The sequence below is a fragment of the Myotis lucifugus genome, unplaced genomic scaffold, assembly GCF_000147115.1.
Source record: "Myotis lucifugus unplaced genomic scaffold, Myoluc2.0 scaffold_8, whole genome shotgun sequence".
In the NCBI taxonomy this organism is placed as follows: domain Eukaryota; kingdom Metazoa; phylum Chordata; class Mammalia; order Chiroptera; family Vespertilionidae; genus Myotis; species Myotis lucifugus.
Window position 1 is genome coordinate 9120665 of NW_005871056.1, and position 18374 is coordinate 9139038.

The window sequence follows — 18374 nt, forward strand, 5'->3', positions numbered from 1 at the left end:
ATTATTTCAAGTGAGAATACAAAAGAAGAGAACACAGCCCTAACCGGTTTGGCTCAGTGGATAGAGCTGCAGACTCAAGGGGCCCAGGTTTGATTCCAGTCAAAGGCATGTACCTTGGTTGCAGGCATATACCCACTAGGGAGTGTGCAGGAGGCAGCTGATCGATGTTTCTCTCTCATCGATGTTTCTAACCCTCTATTCCTCTCCCTTCCTCTCTGTAAAAAAATCAATAAAATATATTTTAAAAAAATCTTTTCCCTTATAAAAAAGAAAAAGAAAGAAGAGAACACATTGTATGACTCCATTTACATAAAATCCTATCAAATGCAAACTATAATGACTAAAAGCAGATTATTTGTTTCCAGGGCAAAGAAATAAATTTTGGAGTGATGGTATGTTTATTATTTTGAATGTGGTGATGGTTTCACATGTGTATAAGGACTTATCAAACTATATACTTTAAATATGTATAATTCATAGGTCAATTATACATCAATAAAATTGTAAGAAAATCAAGAGGTAAATATTTGCAGAACTTTACTTATATTTTAACTAATTATCTGATAAAGAGGACTTAACATTTTTACTAGTGGCATTGTCCCTCCCAGCCCTCCAAAAAACTCCTAGGCCTCTGAAGAAGAGTCTGAAAAACCTTTGTTTTAAACCAGTGGTACAGGATAACACTCCAACCAAGTGAGCTACACTGGCCAGGTCCCAAATATTTTTTCTATCCAACCCTCAGATAGAGATTCTTTCACAAATTGTGGGCTAGTGTTTGGGAATGTAATTGCAGGCTAACAAAACAATTTTAAATCTAGAAAGAACTATGTCTAATCCCTAAGGTCACAATACCAAGGACCTGGATGCTTATCTACTGACATTACTCTCTCCACTCCAGCCTGCTGCTTCCTGGAAATTCTTTATAATATTCTACACAACCACAAACAAGAATAACTAAGAACTCTTCCTAGGCCTACTACTTATGAAAGTGAGGGGGGAGGGGATACAAGGCTGTGGTAGGGGAGAAGCAGCAATAACTCAAAGTGGCTTATACTCATAGATGTGAGGCAGAACACTAGTCCTTTAAGAAAATAAAGACTTGAATATTGAAAATAAAGAATAAGTAGATGACAGCCAAGGGTGAACCTGCTGCCCAAGGAAGGCTCAGCCTAGTAAGAGAATATGACTCATTATTCGTGAGTGATACAAATAAGTCACTGAGGACGCTTATGTTTGAAAATTCTTCATAAAAATTTTATTTAAGATCTCATGCCCTTATAAAAAGTACATTACATCAAGATTGCAAAAAAAAAGACACTTTTTTATGAGAAACTTTTATCTACTCATCTATGTTACCTCGTAATTCATTTCCTACCCTAACACATTTCCTCCTCCTTCCTTTTCTTACTCTTGCTTTGAAAGGATAAGTGCCATGTGGGATATCCTAATAGAAGGTGCCATTTTCTTGCCAGGAAAGCAATATCTTCCTACTGGACTTAAGAAAGCCATTGGCATTCCTTGTTCCCAGAACCAGAAAGGTCACTAAATCCTGAACTTAAATGTGACCTTTCTATTATTTTCAATCTCTCCCTGAGTTTCTCTTGTCCTTACACACTATACTTTAAATCAATCTTAAATTTTAAGCACTCAAGAATTGCTTAAGAAATGATTAAAGGGTCTAAAGTTAACTACTTTAACCTAACTGTTTTCTACATAAGAATCTCAAAGTTAAAAAAAAATGAGTGAGAACCCAATACAAAGAAGGGGATGAATTCTGAAAGTAAACACTTTTTATAACTCTTGTCTCAAAGGTAAGATCAATTGTACAAAATAATTAGAATGTTAAGAATGCAATTTACACAGTAAAAATGATTTGTTTTCAGTATGAAAGTACTTTTAATTTCTTTACTGCAGGTACAATGGCATCCAAGTTATCAATTTCTGTAATAAAAAACACACAGTAATAATAAAAGAGTAGCACTGTCTAGTGAAAGGCTCAGATGAAATGAGAATTTCTATGCAAAAGCAAACCTCAAACACAAAAGCAACAACACTGGTGCTTTCATGTACATGACATTTTTCTCCAATAGTGATAGAGTTATCAATAATTCAGACACAGATGCTTCACAGAGCATCTTGTTTGTAAAAGCTACCACATACCGACAAGCATTCACTGACTTTAAAATTAAATTCATTAGCAGTATGCTTTTATTAATAGATTGTTCTGGCCACATTTATGATATTATGTTACTGCCTCTTTAAGTCTATAATTACGTGAGTGAGCCTACATGGTGAAATCCCAGGTAGAGGCCATCTCTCTCCTGGGTCCCTAAGGATTTCTTTGCATGAAACATAGTCCTATCCTTAATTCTTTTGGAAAAATTTCTCATTAGGATCACTCTTAAGTATACTTTTTAGGATGAAACCTATCTATCTAATAAAAGATGTGAAGCTTCCCAAAGTACAAATATCAGATGCAATGTATTATAGAGGTTAGCCTGCTCCAGCTTCCCAGATAAATCAGTTCAGGTTTTTCTCCACCAGCTTCTTTCTGAATCTGATTTTTCTTCCTAAAACGATCTTTTCCCAATCAGCCTAAATCAGACTCTGTCTGAAAGCTCCTGGCTACTGAGGAAGCACAGTCCTTTCTCTGATTATCTAAACTCCATGCCCTACCCGGTTTGGCTCAGTGGGTAGAGTGTCAGCCTGTGAACTGAAGGGTCCAAGGTTCGATTCAGTCCAGGGCACGTACCTTGGTTACAGGTTCCCTGATTGAGGTATATGCAGGCAGCAACCAATTGATGTCTCTCTCTCACATCGCTGTTTCTCTGTCTCTCCCTCTCCCTTGCACTCTATAAAAGTCAATGGAAAAATATCCTCAACTGAGAATTAACAACAAAAAAATAAAAAAAATAAACTCCAACCCTACTTAAAGTAAGCCCCAGTGGTAGGTTCTCTAGATTCTCACCAGTTTTTCTAGATTATTCTGCTAGGCCACTGTTCATAAACCTTACATAAAACATGCTTCCTTAGTATCCACCTTTCTCCCTCAATGTTTAGCTGGATTTGGGTTGTTCTTCCTTTTGCCTAAACACATGACCCATGTTGCTTAAGCTTCTGACTTCAGTCAGAATACTTTTCTGGATCCACTTACAAAGCATCGAGATATAAGAAAGGAAAAAATATAAGCAAATTTGCAACATAGAATTTGGTTTACACATTAAATCCTGGTAAGGTATAAGAGCATGCTATTATCTAACCCCATTCTGAAATCGCACATATTTTCTCACTAAATTGGAAATCTACCTGATAAATGAACCTCACAGAGAAGAATCTTGGCTGATATGAAAATTTTCTCAGATTATATGAAAGGAAGAAAGTCCTTCTCCATATCTGATATTCAGTACATCACTCTGTAGGACTAGATGCTTAATATAACATCTAGTAATAAAAAAAAGTCATGCTTGCCAAAACAGATTTAACTTTCCCAATGTTATATATATTTAACTCCAGAATTCCAACTGTGACTAAAATGCAGAGTTCACCTGCAGGGAGACTTGGCTTCTTGAAGCAAATGATCTCACATGAACCATGCTGATAACATCTGAGAGGAAGTTTGTATAGAAGGATTCTAAAATAAGTGTTATCAGTACATCCATTAAAATATTTATTAATAATGAGAACTTCGCTATTTAAGTTAACTATGCAGAAGCAAGTAAAATATTATTCAATACTGGGGATCAAACCCACAACCTGAGTATGTGCCCTGACAAGAAATCAAACCTACCACCTTTTGGTGGATGGGACAATGCTCCACCCAACTGAGCCACACCGGCCAGGAATCATTTGTATATTTAAAAAACACAGTAGATAAGTACTATCTTTTAAAAGGAGCAAGAGGAGGAGGAGGAAGAGAAAAAACACTACCCAAGGTCATAAATTCTATCACAGCGTCAGGGCCTAGCCAGAGCAAATTGTCACTTCTCATCTTAAGGTCCCAGGACAAAGGCAGCCCCTTACTCCTTAAAGGATATGTGCTTCTCTGTTCTGTAGACTAATCCCAAACACCTCTAACTGCAAGTTAAGAGTGTTTTGCAGAACTACCCATGGTTTCCAGACACTTTCTACCAAACACTCTAGGTGAAAACACTAATTCAGTGACTTAAGGAGAACGGTCTTCGCTCAAACCCACTGACATCTTCAGACTTGAAATTTAAACACCATGAACAGAGATCTTACCTAAGATTTCAAGTAGATCATTAGTGAATGCCTGAAACGCTGGAAAAAATTCCTCGTGTTCTTGCAATTTGATGATAATGCTTAAAAAAACAAAAAAAAACAAAAAAACACGCAGTTTACACTGAATTTCCAACTTAAAGTTCTTGCATCTGATTGAATATAGAACATTTTCAAAACAGAAATTGTCCTGCTAACTTAAATATAAATTTAATAATTTACTGTAATAATTTCTTTTGAGCTCTTCGTTCATCAAACATCACTTTTCTAAAATATATATATCTTATTATCAGTGTAAATATCTGTTCTAAGGTTAAATTTAGGTAAATTCATATAAAGTTTCCCTACCATGTAGCTCAAGGATTCTTAAGAGACCATGTTCTATAATATATTAAAAAATAATTGGCTTTGCCCTAACTGGTTTGGCTCAGTGGATAGAGTGTCGGCCTGCGGACTGGAGGGTCCCAGGTTCGATTCCGGTCAAGGGCATATACCTTGGTTGCGGGCACATCCCCAGTAGGGAGTGTGCAGGAGGCAGCTGAATTGATGTTTCTCTCTCATCGATGTTTCTAACTCTCTATCCCTCTCCCTTTCTCTCTGTAAAACATCAATAAAATTAAAACAACTCCTTAACATTTTATCTTCTAATCAAATATGTAGTGTACTAAAAATAGAACTTGTTTATACATTCTAAACTCACATGAAATTGCTAACAAGGTTTGAATTTCTCCACATGTAATGTCCCCTGGGAACAGGCTTATAGCAATAACGCTAGATTATATAAACATATACACCTTATGTAAGCCTATAGGCCAGTGATGGTGAACCTATGACATGCGTGTCAGAGGTGACACGCGAACTCATTTTTTTGGTTGATTTTTCTTTGTTAAATGGCATTTAAACATATAAAATAAATATCAAAAATATACATCTTTGTTTTACTATGGTTGCAAAGATCAAAAAATTTCTATATGTGACACAGCACCAGAGTTAAGTTAGGGTTTTTCAAAATGCTGACACGCTGAGCTCAAAAGGTTCACCATCACTGGTACAGGCTCTACAATCTATTTTTATCTTGAAAACACTTGGCATTCTCTCCATCCCTAAGGTGTGAGATTATTTTAGATTGTCAAGTTATTTAAAGGATGCTATTCCAAACAGGAAAGGTAAAGAACTTAAAAAGTTGTGAGAGTCTTTAATTTCACCACTCTAACGATTCTGAATGATATTTTGCAAGCTTTTTAAAACAAATACCTTTGGAGGTCCTCAGGTCCCAATACCTGCATAACCTGTTCATTCATATCCTCATTAATCAGCCTACACAATTTTCCAACTGTGCTTACCAGCACACACAATGAGGATGAACTATCTGCAAAAAAATAAAATAAAAGAATAAGGTATTTTAAGCTAAGATTTGGAAACAGCCTAAATGCCCATCAGCAGATGACTGAATTAGAAAACTGTGGTACATCTACACAATGGAATACTACGCTGCTGTAAAAAAGAAGGAATTCTTACTATTTTCAACAGCATGGATGGAACTGGAGAGCATTATGCTAAGCAAAATAAGCCAGTCAGTGAAAGATAAATACCACATGATCTCACTCATTTGTGGAATATAAAGAACATTATAAACTGGTGAACAAAAATAGATACAGAGGCAAAGAAGCATCAAACAGACTGTTAAACTACAGCGGGAAGGCAGGGGAGGGTTTGGGGGGGGGATAAGAGATAAACTGAAGGACTTGCATGCATGCATATAAGCATAGCCAATGGACACAAGACACTGGGGGAAGGAGGGGGAGGGCATGTGCCAGGGGGAGAGGGGGAAGGTCAATGGAGAAAAAGGAGACACATGTACTATTATTTGTAATACTTTAAACAATAAAATAAAATAAAAGAATAAGGTATTTTTAAAAGAGAATTCTCAAAATCATTATCAAACCAATTATCCTTAGTTATCCTACACTTATCGTGAATTTTTAAAAAATGTTTTACCTACTTTTTGTTGATTTATTAGGAATAATTCTTAAATGGGGGCCCAAAATGACTAAGGGTCATCACCTAATTCTAAGAGTTCTTGGAGGTTTCTCACAGCACTGTTCAGTTCTCCAAGCCTAGTATAAACTTCATTCATTCGGGGATAGACTCCAGTTAAAGAAGGCACATCAAATAATTTTTGGAAATGAGAAACAATAGCTTGCAAAGTTTTAAAGTTTGGCATGTTCCTGTCCTGTCCAAAAGAGGGAGAAAAAGGAAGTTCACATGTTAAAAATAATTCCAAATCTTTAAAAAAATAATAAAAACTTTAAAAAGAGAAATAAAGTCCTAGTAGACTATCAATATCCATATTGTTACCAATTTTAAGATTACATCCTATATAATCCTATATAATAAAAGGCTAATAATGCAAATTGACCAAACTGTGCAATGACCAGTCACTATTACACACACTGACCACCAGGGGGCAAACGCTCAACACAGGACTGCCCTGGCCGGGCTCAAGGCTGGCAAGTGCAGTGGTGGTGGCAGGAGCCTTTCCCACCTCTCAGCAGCACTAAGGATGTCCAACTGCTGGCTTAGGCCCGCTCCCGGACTGCAAGAGGGCGCAGGCCAGGCTGAGGGACCCTCCCTCTCCCCCCCTCCCCGGCCCAGTGCACAAAATTTGTGCAATGGGCCTCTAGTTAAAATATAAACATTTTCGTAAGTATTAAGTATTACCTTTTCCTTATTTTCAACTTCTTCCAACATGGTATCTACTATAAACAACAGATCTTCAACTCTGATACCTTCCTTTTCATCCTGCTTCTTTAAATTATGCCAAGGCACCAATTCTGCAGATAGTGTTTTCAAGGACTTATACAAATCCTTTATAACAAAAGAAATAACAAGATTTTATTGGTTTAAAAATAAGTTTCCATAAAAATACTAATAAAATATAATTATGTTTCAATGTCTTTTTAAAAATCAGGATTTAGTCCTAACCAGTTTGGCTCAGTGGATAGAGCGTTGGCCTGCGGGCTCAAGGGTCCCAGGTTCGATTCCGGTCAAGGGCATGTACCTTGGTTGCGGGCACATCCCCAGTAGGGAGTGTGCAGGAGGCAGCTGATCGATGTGTCTCTCTCATTGATGTTTCTGGCTCTCTATCCCTCTAATAAAATATATATATATTTTTAAATCAGGATTTATGTTAGGATTTACTAAGTACATTAATTATTATCAGTATTTTTTTTTAAATACCATTACCAGTTTAGGAAAGCCTATTAAAATAGTTTTTTTCCAGGTAAATATAGGCCTTACATAAAACATTCTATATTAATTGTCTTTGAACTGGATGTTTTAAGCAATTATATATTATTTTATTATTAGCTTATGTAATTTAAGTAATTGGTTTGATTATTGATGGATAAAAAATAAGCCTGTTCTTTATATTTTTGCCTTGAATTTTTCATAACAAACTTAAGATGTAATTTACACAACATAAAATTCACCCTCTTTAAGTGTACAATTGAGTATTTTAATATATTTACAGAGATATGAAGCCATTATTTAATTTCCGAGCATTATTATCAGCACAAAAATAAACCTGCACCTACTTGAAGTCATTCCCCATTCTGTCCTGACCCTAGGCCCTGGGTAACTACTAATCTGCTTTCTTTTTCTATGGATTTGACTATTCTGGGCATTTCACATAAAATGGAATCATATAATAAATGGCCTTTTGTGACTGGCCTTTTTTATTTAGGATAATATTTCCCGCTTCACCCATATTATGCATATATCTCCAAGCAGGTTTTAATTTGAAAGGATGACTAAATTAATTATATTTAATCTTGATGATGGCCTACTTAGTTTTCCTGGTCTAGACACATTGCCCTAATCTATTTTATTTTTATTTTTTTATTTTTTATTTTTTTGCCCTAATCTATTTTAAACTGTATAGGGGCAAGGCTACTGAAAGTTTAGAACTTTAAGACTGGTCAACTGCTAAACAAATATTTACTGAACATCCATACGTGCACGGCACAGTACTTGGCCCTTTAGAACAATGCTGTCCAAAAGAAATGTGAGTCATAGTAATTTTAAATTGTCTAGTAGCCACACTTTAAAAAGAGAAACACGTGACATTAATGATTTATTTTATTTAACCCAATATATCTGAACTATTACCATTTAATATTTTTTTTTCCACACTAAGTCTTCTAAACGGTGTATTTTATACTGATAGCACATCTCAATTGGAACCAGCCACATTTCAATGATCAAAGCTGCATGTGGCAGGTGGTTACTGTGTTAGTGCAATTTCAGAATACAGAAAGAAGTACCAGGTATATAGGAAATTCCTTTTCCAACTCTTTTAGTCCACCACTTATTTAACACTTTCCAATTAACACACATAATGATATCTTTAACCTTTCATTTGGTAAGAAGGTAATCACCTATTTTAGCAATTCAAAGCAATACATTCAATGTCAAATGAATGTTTTAAACATTAGGTGACACCAGAATATTTTAAAAAGTCCAAAAGTTGCAGCATAATGAAACTTTCATTAACCAACGTTCCATCAACAAGATGCAGTCATAAACAAATGGCCTATGGTACAAACCACACCAATTATAAAATTTTGCTTGAGAATAAAAGTCTTAGCAAGATTAAGGGGGGGGGGGGGGAGATGTCTGATGTACTTAGCAGTGCAGGATGGCTGTAGGGGTCCATCAAGCAAGCCCTGAAAAACCTAAAAGAGGGTCTTCTAGATTCTCCACATTGCTCAGCTAAGGGATGTAGAAGTACAGGTCATGACTGACTTTGGCTGGCCGGCCTCTGGAGCACTAGGGGATGGGAAAGCTACAACACAGCACAGCATTGGGCTGGGAAAGCTACAGAGTCTGTAGCTCAACTTTCCGGAAAATGTGGATGGTGGGAAAGAGAAGGAAGGAGACAGCTAGCTAGCTAGCTCCACGCTTTTTCCATCCTTCGCTTTTACACCAAATCTAACTTGAGAAATAAACTAAGTTGGGAAAATGGCTGTTCCAAACTGAGAGGCTGCTACAGTATAGAAAACCTTTCATATAAGGAGACCTCAAAGAACCTCACGTACTTCCTCAATTTGGATCCCGATTCTGCAGTATAAGGTAAATACCTGACACACGGCCCCATATCTCTGAGTTACTTCAGTGGCAAGGTCACTAAATTCCTGTTGGGGGCCCTCAGGATATTCTAATTATAAAACTAATTCTCCTTGTCTCTTTCTAGTGGGAAAAATATACAGTAGCAAGAACTCACCACCACTGTAAAGCTTTTCCTGGGGGCTCCTTCCTCCTCCAGAATTTGGAGTACAAATTATTTGCATCATCCACTTGGCACTTCATGGCCTATCTGTTTTCATTTCTTCCTATGGTAAATTTTATTTCATATATTTTAGCATGTTTTCTCTCTCCAATTAATCTGAACCTGTGTTCACATTTTCTGATACCTCCCACAATGAACACAGTAAATAACCAGTAACTATCCGTTTCTTTGATTCTTCCTTTGCCTCCTTTCTCTTCTAATCTTTCCCTTGTCTTGGGAAGGCTGGCCATCTGCCCTGAGAAGGAGTAAATTGAAGTCTGCACTAATCTCTCCTACTGGGAGAATCCCCTGACAAGCAATAATTTGGAAAATGCCATGATTTACATAAGTAATCACTAATTATTTCACTCTCTTCTAAGATATAAACTGGAGGAACTCAAGCCTATAAAATAGGTATATTAATCCAACACTGTCACTCAATTAAAATTTTCCTTATTTTATTTTATAGCTCTGAGCCCTAGTTAAAATGGGAAGAAAAAATTAGGGTGAAATGTGAAGATTCTTTCATCAGTTACAGGTATGTTTTCATTAAAAACTTTTAAAATTCAGTACTATATTCTCTATTTTGTTGCCTTGGAATGTGTTATTCTGCTTTATTCTTTTGACAAATATTGAGCATTTATTATATATCAGGAGATTCCTTGGAACACGTCAGAGGACAAAGACAAAACCCCTGGGGCTTATACATTCTTACTCGTATCTTTTGCACCCTTTATACTTCCTGTGATAAGACTTCTACTGACAAATACTATTACTGAATCACACCTTCATGAACAGAGAAATGCTATATATATATATTAGTTACTGAAAAATCTAAAATTTAAAGGGTACAGCCCTAACTGGTTTGGCTCAGTGGATAGAGCACTGGCCCGTGTACTGAAGGGTCCCAGGTTCAATTCCAGTTAAGGGCACATACTTTGGTTGCAGGCTCAATCGCCAGTGGGGGGTGTGCGGGAGGCGGCCAATCAATGATTCTCTCCTTGATGTTTCTATCTCTCTCTCCCTCTCCCTTCCTCTCTGAAATTAATAAAAAAATATATTAAAATATATATCTACTAGAGGCCCGGTGCACAAAAATTTGTGCACTCGGGAGGGGAGGGGGGTCCCCCAGCCTGGCCTGTGCCCTCTCGCAGTCTGGAACCCCTCGGGAGATAACGACCTGCTGGCTTAGGCCTGCTCCCGGGTGGCAGAGGGCAGGCCCAATCCCTAGGTGCAGCCCCTGGTGGGACTCAGAGCAGGGCCGATTGGGGAGTTGGGGCGCCGCCCCGTCATGCACAGAGCAGGGCGGATCGGGAGGTTGCGATGCCACCCTCAGTCACACTCAGGGTAGGGCCGATTGGGGGGCTGGGCCACCGCCCGTCACACTCAAGGCAGGGTCGATGGGGAGGTTGCGGCGCCACCCCCTGTCACACACAGAGCAGGGCTGATCAGGGGGTTGGGGCGCTGCCCCCTGTCACTCACAGAGCAGGGCCGATAAGGGGCTTGGGGCGCTGCACCCTGTCACACTCAGGGCAGGGCCAATGGGGAGGTTATGGCTCTACCCTGTCACACACAGAGCAAGGCCCGTGGAGGGGGGGTTGGGGGCACCACCCTCTATCACCCACAGAGCAGGACCAATCAGGGGGTTGGGGGCGCTGCCACTGTCACACTCAGGGCAGGGCCGATGGAGAGGTTATGGCTCTACCCTGTCACACACAGAGCAGGGCTGATCAGGGGGTTGGGGCGCCGCACCCTGTCAAACACAGAGCCGCAGGGCGATCAGGGGGTTGGGGAGCTCCCCGCTGTCACACACAGAGCCGCAGGGCGATCAGGGGATTGGGGAGCTCCCCCCTATCAGGCACAGAGCAGGGCTGATCAGGGGGTTGGGGCGCCTTCCCCTGTCACGAACACAGCAGGGCGGATAGGGAGGTTGTGGCCCCGCCCCCTGTCACACACAGAGCGGCAGGGCGATCAGGGGGGTTGGGCGCTGCCCCCTGTCACGCTCATCCCGGTGCCGGGAGGCATATTACCCTTTTACTATATAGAATAGAGGCCTGGTGCACAGGTGGGGGCCGGCTGGTTTGCCCTGAAGGGTGTCCTGGATCAGGGTGGGGATCCCCACTGGGGTGCCTGGCCAGTCTGGGTGAGGGGCTGAGGGCCGTTTTCTGGCTGGCGGGTGACCAAAGCTCCCAACAGCTCCTTTTTTTCTTTTTATTCTGGGCCAGCTTTAGCTCTGAGGCCTCGGCTGCTGAAAGCCGGTTTCTGGCCTTTGTTTTTCCTTCTGTATTTGATACAATGTTGCGGTCCGGCTGGCTGAACCTGGCTGACTGAAAGCCGGTTTCTGGGGTTTTGTTTAGCTTCTTATTTGCAACATAGTACATAGTTGCTTAGAGTTGCAGCTTAGAGGCCTGCAACTCAGGCGGGGAACGTTAGAGTCAGCCGTCACTGGAGCAAGCAAGCCTCCCTGTTCGCTTCAGTGCACGGCTGCCGGCCGCCATCTTGGCTGACAATTAATTTGCATAAGGATATGCTGATTAGCCAATGGGAAAGGTAGTGGTTGTACGCTAATTACCATGTTTCTCTTTTATTAGTGTAGATATAATTAAAAAAATAAAAATTTAAAGGGTACAGAAATTAAATACTATGACTTTAGCAATTCACCTTTCAGTGAGCTACTCAACAAAAACTGGAAAAACCTGAAGTTAATAAAAAAATATACAACTCTCTAAAGTGAAGAAAATTTCATCTTTCATGGATAAAAAGAATAAGTAATAGCAGTATTGGCTAGCTATCTGACCAAAATCTGATCCACAGAATAGACAGACATGGAGATAAACTTTAAAAGAAAATATAATAATTTTAAATATGAAGAGAAAAGAAACATTCCCAATTAAAATGGAATGAAGGATAAGACATTACATTTAAAGAGGAATAAGGTCCAGGAAAATCTGTACCATGGGGATACCAAAAAGAGGGAGATGAAGGTAGAATAGGGAAGCACCTAGAAGTCAAAGTGGATCTAATACAGATTTCCAACAAGGCAATGAGCCTAAAAAATGTCTTGTTTGGTAGAACCTTATAGGAAGCAGCTTATAGTAATGACAACATCAAGCAGGCAGTACTTCAAACGGATATGTAAGTAGCAAGATTAACATTTAATAAGATAAGCTGTTTCAGCTTTACAATCAAACAAAACAAATTACGCCTAGCCTATTAATAAAGTCCACAACTCCAATAGATTTTCTAAGCATTTAAAGACTATTCAACCCCTTACCTTTAGGGAAGTCAGTTGATCTGCCCACATTTCTAGGATAGGAACAAGATGCTCAAATCCACAATCTTGATCAAAGTCTTTATTAAAATGCTGGACTCCTCCTTTGCTCTGTTTATAAAGTATTACTGGAGCTCTTGGATTGTGAATAATTGAATTGATGCTACTCAGTACCTTTAAAAAAAAAAGGCTGTTTTTAGTTGAAACGTTTACCATAGTCCTCTAAAAGTGACATAAGTAAAAGGAGTGCTTTATATGTCAATGTAACATCATTTTCAAATTTAATTTGAGGCAGTCATTAAGAAGGTCTTTAATAAGACCGACACTTGTAATATTCGAAAGTACAATAGTTTCATCAATATGATTAAATATATGTTCTAATAAGAACCACAGATTTCACAAAAAAACTAAAAGGTATTTTTAACTGATGTAGACTTGAAAGTAGTTATGTAGTTATGACCTATTTTAATCCACATAGAGAAGAATCGTCATCCAGATATCCTTAGCTAGAGTTCCACATTTCCCTATTCCTATCTTCTCATATTTAAGCTAATTTGGATATTAAATGGGAGCAGTTCCTGATGTTTCACAGCTTCAGCTGAAGTTCCGAGTAAAGACAATGAATTACAAAGCCCAACACATTCTAAAGAGAAATCCTAAAAAACATCATGCAGGTCTTGCTAAAAGGTGATCAAACTGATCCTGGATAGTGACCAGACTATTTAAGAAAATGTTAGCAATTCATTGGACAGGATTTACCAAGATTAATGTATTTTAAAGGAGTGACAGAACTAGTGAGTGAAAAATGCTGTGCTATTTTTTTCTCCCCATAAAAGCTACAGGTCCCTTGAGAATTTGGCTTCTGATGCTTATCTACAAGCAGTTTGGTTTATTGCTTATTTTAGTGCATTTCAGTATGTCACTTCTATTATATTTAAATTATTTTAATACAATTTTAATGGGAAAGTATTCCCTCCACTAAATTATCAATGAGAGCAAGATCTTTAATAAGACTGACGCTTGTAATGTTTTGGAAGTACAATAGTTTCATCAACATGATTAAACATAAGTTCTAATGAGAACCATAGACTTCACACATAAAACTAAAATGTCTTTTTAAATGATGTAGACTTGAAAGTAGTTATGACCTATTAGAATCCACATAGTCCTTCTCCTTCTGCCTCAGACCAAAAGTAAGGAGGGCAATGGCACTCCTAAAAGAGACCAGGGAACTGATGCTAGCTGAGCTTCCGAAGTTCATAGGAGAGGGAAGGAGGGGAGTAAGGGAGAAAGAGAGACCGACCGACAGAGGCAGACATAGCGACATTGCTCAGTTGCCTCCATATGTACCATGACCAAGATTCAAACCCACAACCTTGGTACATGCCCTGACCGGAATCGAACCCATGACTCTTTGATACCTAGGACGATGCTCCAACCAAATGAGCCACACTAGCCAGGCTGCCAGACTCACTTTTTAAGAGAAGCTACAAATAAGAAGTTAATAAGCAAAATCCCTTAATTTAAGAAATATCAGTAATTAATTTTAAATTTTTTTAAAAAATATTTTATTGATTTTTTTACAGAGAGGAAGGGAGAGGGATAGAGAGTTAGAAACATCAATGAGAGAGAAACATCGATCAGCTGCCTCCTGCACATCCCAAACTGGGGATGTGCCCGCAACCAAGGTACATGCCCTTGACCGGAATCGAACCTGGGACCTTTCAGTCCGCAGGCCGACACTCTATCCACTGAGCCAAACCGGTTAGGGCAATTTAAAAAATTTTAAAACCCTGTGTAGGTCCAATAAAATAAAAATGCAGGCCCAGTTAAGTCAGTAAATAATCAGGCTTTACTACACATCTAGTCAATAAATGCTCATCTACCTATTCTATAAAATCAATAAGGTAAGATCTCTATATCACACCGCATAGAACATTAAATTTCAGATGAACTAAATATCTAAATTTAAAAAAAGATCCATACAGCCCTAACTGGTTTGGCTCAGTGGATAGAGCATTGGCCTGCGGACTGAAGGGTCCCAGGTTCGATTCTGTTCAAGGGCATGACCTTGTTTGCGGGCACATCTCTAGTAGGGGGCGTGCAGAACGCAGCTTATCGATATTTCTCTCTCATCGATGTTTCTAACTCTCTATCCCTCTCCCTTCCTCTCTGTAAAAAAATCAATATATATAAAAAAGAACCATACAAAGACCTTAAGAAAATTTACTTATATAATAACAATAGTAATCTAATCTAATAAAAGAGAAACATGCAAATTGACCGTACCTCCACTACACCCACAAGCCACGCCCACCAGCGACACCCCACCAGCCAATCAGGAGCAAATATGCAAATTAACCCAACTAAGATGGCGGTGGCCATGGAGCTGGAGCAAGCAGGAGGCTTGGAGGCAATGGAGGAAGCCAAGCTTCCTGCCTGCCTTGCCGACCCTGAGCTCCGCTCAAGGCTACAAAGTTTCAATTATAGAAGATAAATAAATCCCAGATACCTGCTTCCAGCCGCCGTGGCCACAGAGCTGAGCGAGCAGGAGGCTTGGGTTGCCCCCGGCGATGGAGGAAGCCAAGCTTCCTACCTGCCCTGTCCAGATCTGGGCTCCACTCAAGGCTACAAAGTTTCAATTATAGAAGATAAATAAACCCCAGAATAAGAAAAAAAGAAAAAAAGGAGAGGCTGGGAGCTTCAGTCACCTGGGGGCTTGGCCAGCCTGAAAACAGCCATCAGCTCCTCACCCAGACTAGCCAGGCACCCCAGTAGAGCCCCCCACCCTGAAGGGGCTGTGGCCAGCCTGAAAACAGCCCTCAGCCCCTCACCCAGGCTGGCCAAACCCCCATGGGGTGAGGGTCCCCACTGGGGGGCTTGACCTGCCTGCAAACAGCCATCAGCCCCTCACCCAGGCTGGCCAAACCCCCATGAGGTGAGGGTCCCCACTGGGAGGCTTGACCTGCCTGCAAACAGCCATCAGCCCCTCACCCAGGCTGGCCAGGCACCCCAGTAGGGACCCCCACCCTGAAGGGGGTGTGACCAGCCTGCAAACACCCATCAGCCCCTCACCCAGGCTGGCCAGGCACCCCAGCGGACCCCCACCCTGATCCAGGACACCCTTCAGGGCAAACCAGCCGGCCCCCACCTGTGCACCAGGCCTCTATTCTATATAATAAAAGGGTAATATGCAAATTGACCCAAAAAGCAGAAAGACTGGGAATGACTGGTCACTATGACACACACTGACCACCAAAGGGCAGACGCTCAATGCTCAGGCACAAGCCAGGCTGACGGCTGCCAGTACAGCGGTGGTGGTGGGAGCCTCTCCCACCTCCTCAGCAGCACTAAGGCTGTCTGACTGCAGCTTAGGTCTGCTCCCTGCTGGCAAGTGGACATCCCCTGAGGGCTCCCGGGCTGCCAGATGGATATCTAAGCCAGCAGGTGGACATCCCCCCCGAGGGGTCCCAGACTGCAAGAGGGCATAGGCCGGGCTGAGGGACCCCCCCCAAGTGCAAAAATTTTTGTGCACCAGGCCTCTAGTAATAATAATAATACCAAAAACAATAAAAAGGGAGATGGCTTAAGGATGGAGAGCAAAGGATAAAATCTTTCTAAAATCTTACCAGCTTTTTACTACCCTGCTTTGAACTAGGCCAACGTCTCTTTTAAGGGTAAAAACAATTTCTAAGTCAAGCTAACTATAATGTTTTTAGCCAAACAGGTATGTCATGGCAAGACATGACAGGATAAGCACAACAAATACAGGATACAAATATTCCTTACCAACTGATAATTTATGACATTGCAATTAAAACCAAGGTTGACTACAAACACTAGTCCCTTTGCCAGCTATTCCATACCTGAAAGCATCTCTGGTCGATTAGGGCCTGCTGCTGGTTATCTTTGCGGGAGTCATCTTTTTTCTCTGTGTCCTCAGTCTTTTGACTGAGACAATCTTGTATTCTAGAGGGGGAAAAATCAAGATAATACAAAATGCTTTCCTACATACTGGATTAAGATAACAAACTCAGTCAATGATCCCGCTACCCTCCCAACAGCTTTATAACATTTTATGTATGTGTGTGTGTGTACATGTGCTCACACACATGCATACATGCATTTTTTAAAATTTAAACCATATTGTCACTGGAAATAAGAAGGTCCTCTCAATAGACCACAAATTAGAAGGAATTGCTGATAACAAAAGGGATCAGACTGAAGAAGAAAGTTCTAACCACTCCCCAACACTTGCAAAAAATATAGAATAGGAAAGAACTACAGTAAAGAATGGAAGCAGCTTCTAAGGGATCCAAGCTTGGAAGCTACAGAGAAAGGAAGCAAGAAGCAATGGGTAGGACAACTGGTTTGGATACTGAATCAGCAAGAGCTAGAGCAGTGGTCGCCAACCTTTTGGACCTCACAGACCACCAGCAGTCCACGGACCACCGGTTGGCAACCACTGAGCTAGAGTATAGTTCTTCCTCCTTCATGCTCCACAGATACCATGATGCATGGGCCAGTCAAGAGGGCATGAAAACCCAAGAGAACATTCATTATTCCAGGTGGCTACTAGAATGCTGGGGGAATCTCTTTGCCCAGAAATCTAACTATGTATGAGTGTATCTACCTAGTAGCCAACCACTGCCCTTCTCCAAAAATTTCTGAAGTCAAACTGTAGTAGACATTCCTCCTTCCATCCTACCTTTGAAAAAACAGGTCTATTTATACCCACTTCAAATTAACTATCTTAACTTTGGTATGCCTATCAGTTTCCTACAGAACCTTGACTCATCAAACTGATTCCATGACTCATCTGTAAAATAGGATAGCAATATACACCATGTCATTTGCCTGCTAAAAAACAATCAATTGCTTACCACTGCTTTGTGAATTAAATCTAATCTCCTTGGGTTAGCATTTGAATCTCTTCATTCGGTTAGTCCTAATCCAATATTCCTACAGACTTCTTTCTTACCTCATCTCTTACTACTATCCTACAATTATCTACTCCAGTCACATGTATTGCCCTTGATCTTCACTCAATTGCTCTTCTCTGCTCTCTGGTGAGTATATGACAAAATAAAAATAAATTTAATTAATGGATTAGCTCTAGGTAAAAAGTCAGTTTCTTTCCTCTTGTACACACAAAGACCTCATAATCCATTTTCCAGTTGATTTCCCACCTATTTTCCATATTCACATACTTCACAGCTTTGCCTATAGGCAGTCAAGAGCATATTATCTAGAATACAAGAGACAGAAAAGCCAATATGCTCTCTAGTGGGAATACAAGTAAACCGATATATCTGATTTTAAATGTTAGTTAACTTTACAGTCTTGCTCCTTAAACCTCTGGAATGTTCAAACTGAGCAAAACAACCTTTGGACTAGGCCTAAAACATCACTGTATTTCAAACAACTATTTGTAAAGCTAACAGGAAAGCTAATTTCAGACACTCTGGACTGAAAATTAAAGACATTCTTTAGATAGCACCACCATATGTAGCTAACAATAACCTAGCTTACGTGCCC

General features: G+C 40.0%; 1 protein-coding gene across 1 annotated transcript in view; it reads right to left on the reverse strand.

Annotated features, from left to right (window-relative positions):
* Positions 1-1869: 1869 nt before the first annotated feature.
* The window catches only part of CEP70 (centrosomal protein 70), a 36401-nt gene continuing 19896 nt past the window's right edge, over positions 1870-18374 (reverse strand). The window contains exons 12-18 of the mRNA XM_023749335.1: positions 16703-16805; positions 12840-13010; positions 6958-7104; positions 6301-6469; positions 5491-5605; positions 4240-4319; positions 1870-1941 (exon numbers count right to left, since the gene is read on the reverse strand). Coding sequence (XP_023605103.1) covers positions 1880-1941; positions 4240-4319; positions 5491-5605; positions 6301-6469; positions 6958-7104; positions 12840-13010; positions 16703-16805 — 847 coding nt within the window. The 3' untranslated portion in view covers positions 1870-1879. The remainder of the gene's footprint in view (positions 1942-4239; positions 4320-5490; positions 5606-6300; positions 6470-6957; positions 7105-12839; positions 13011-16702; positions 16806-18374) is intronic.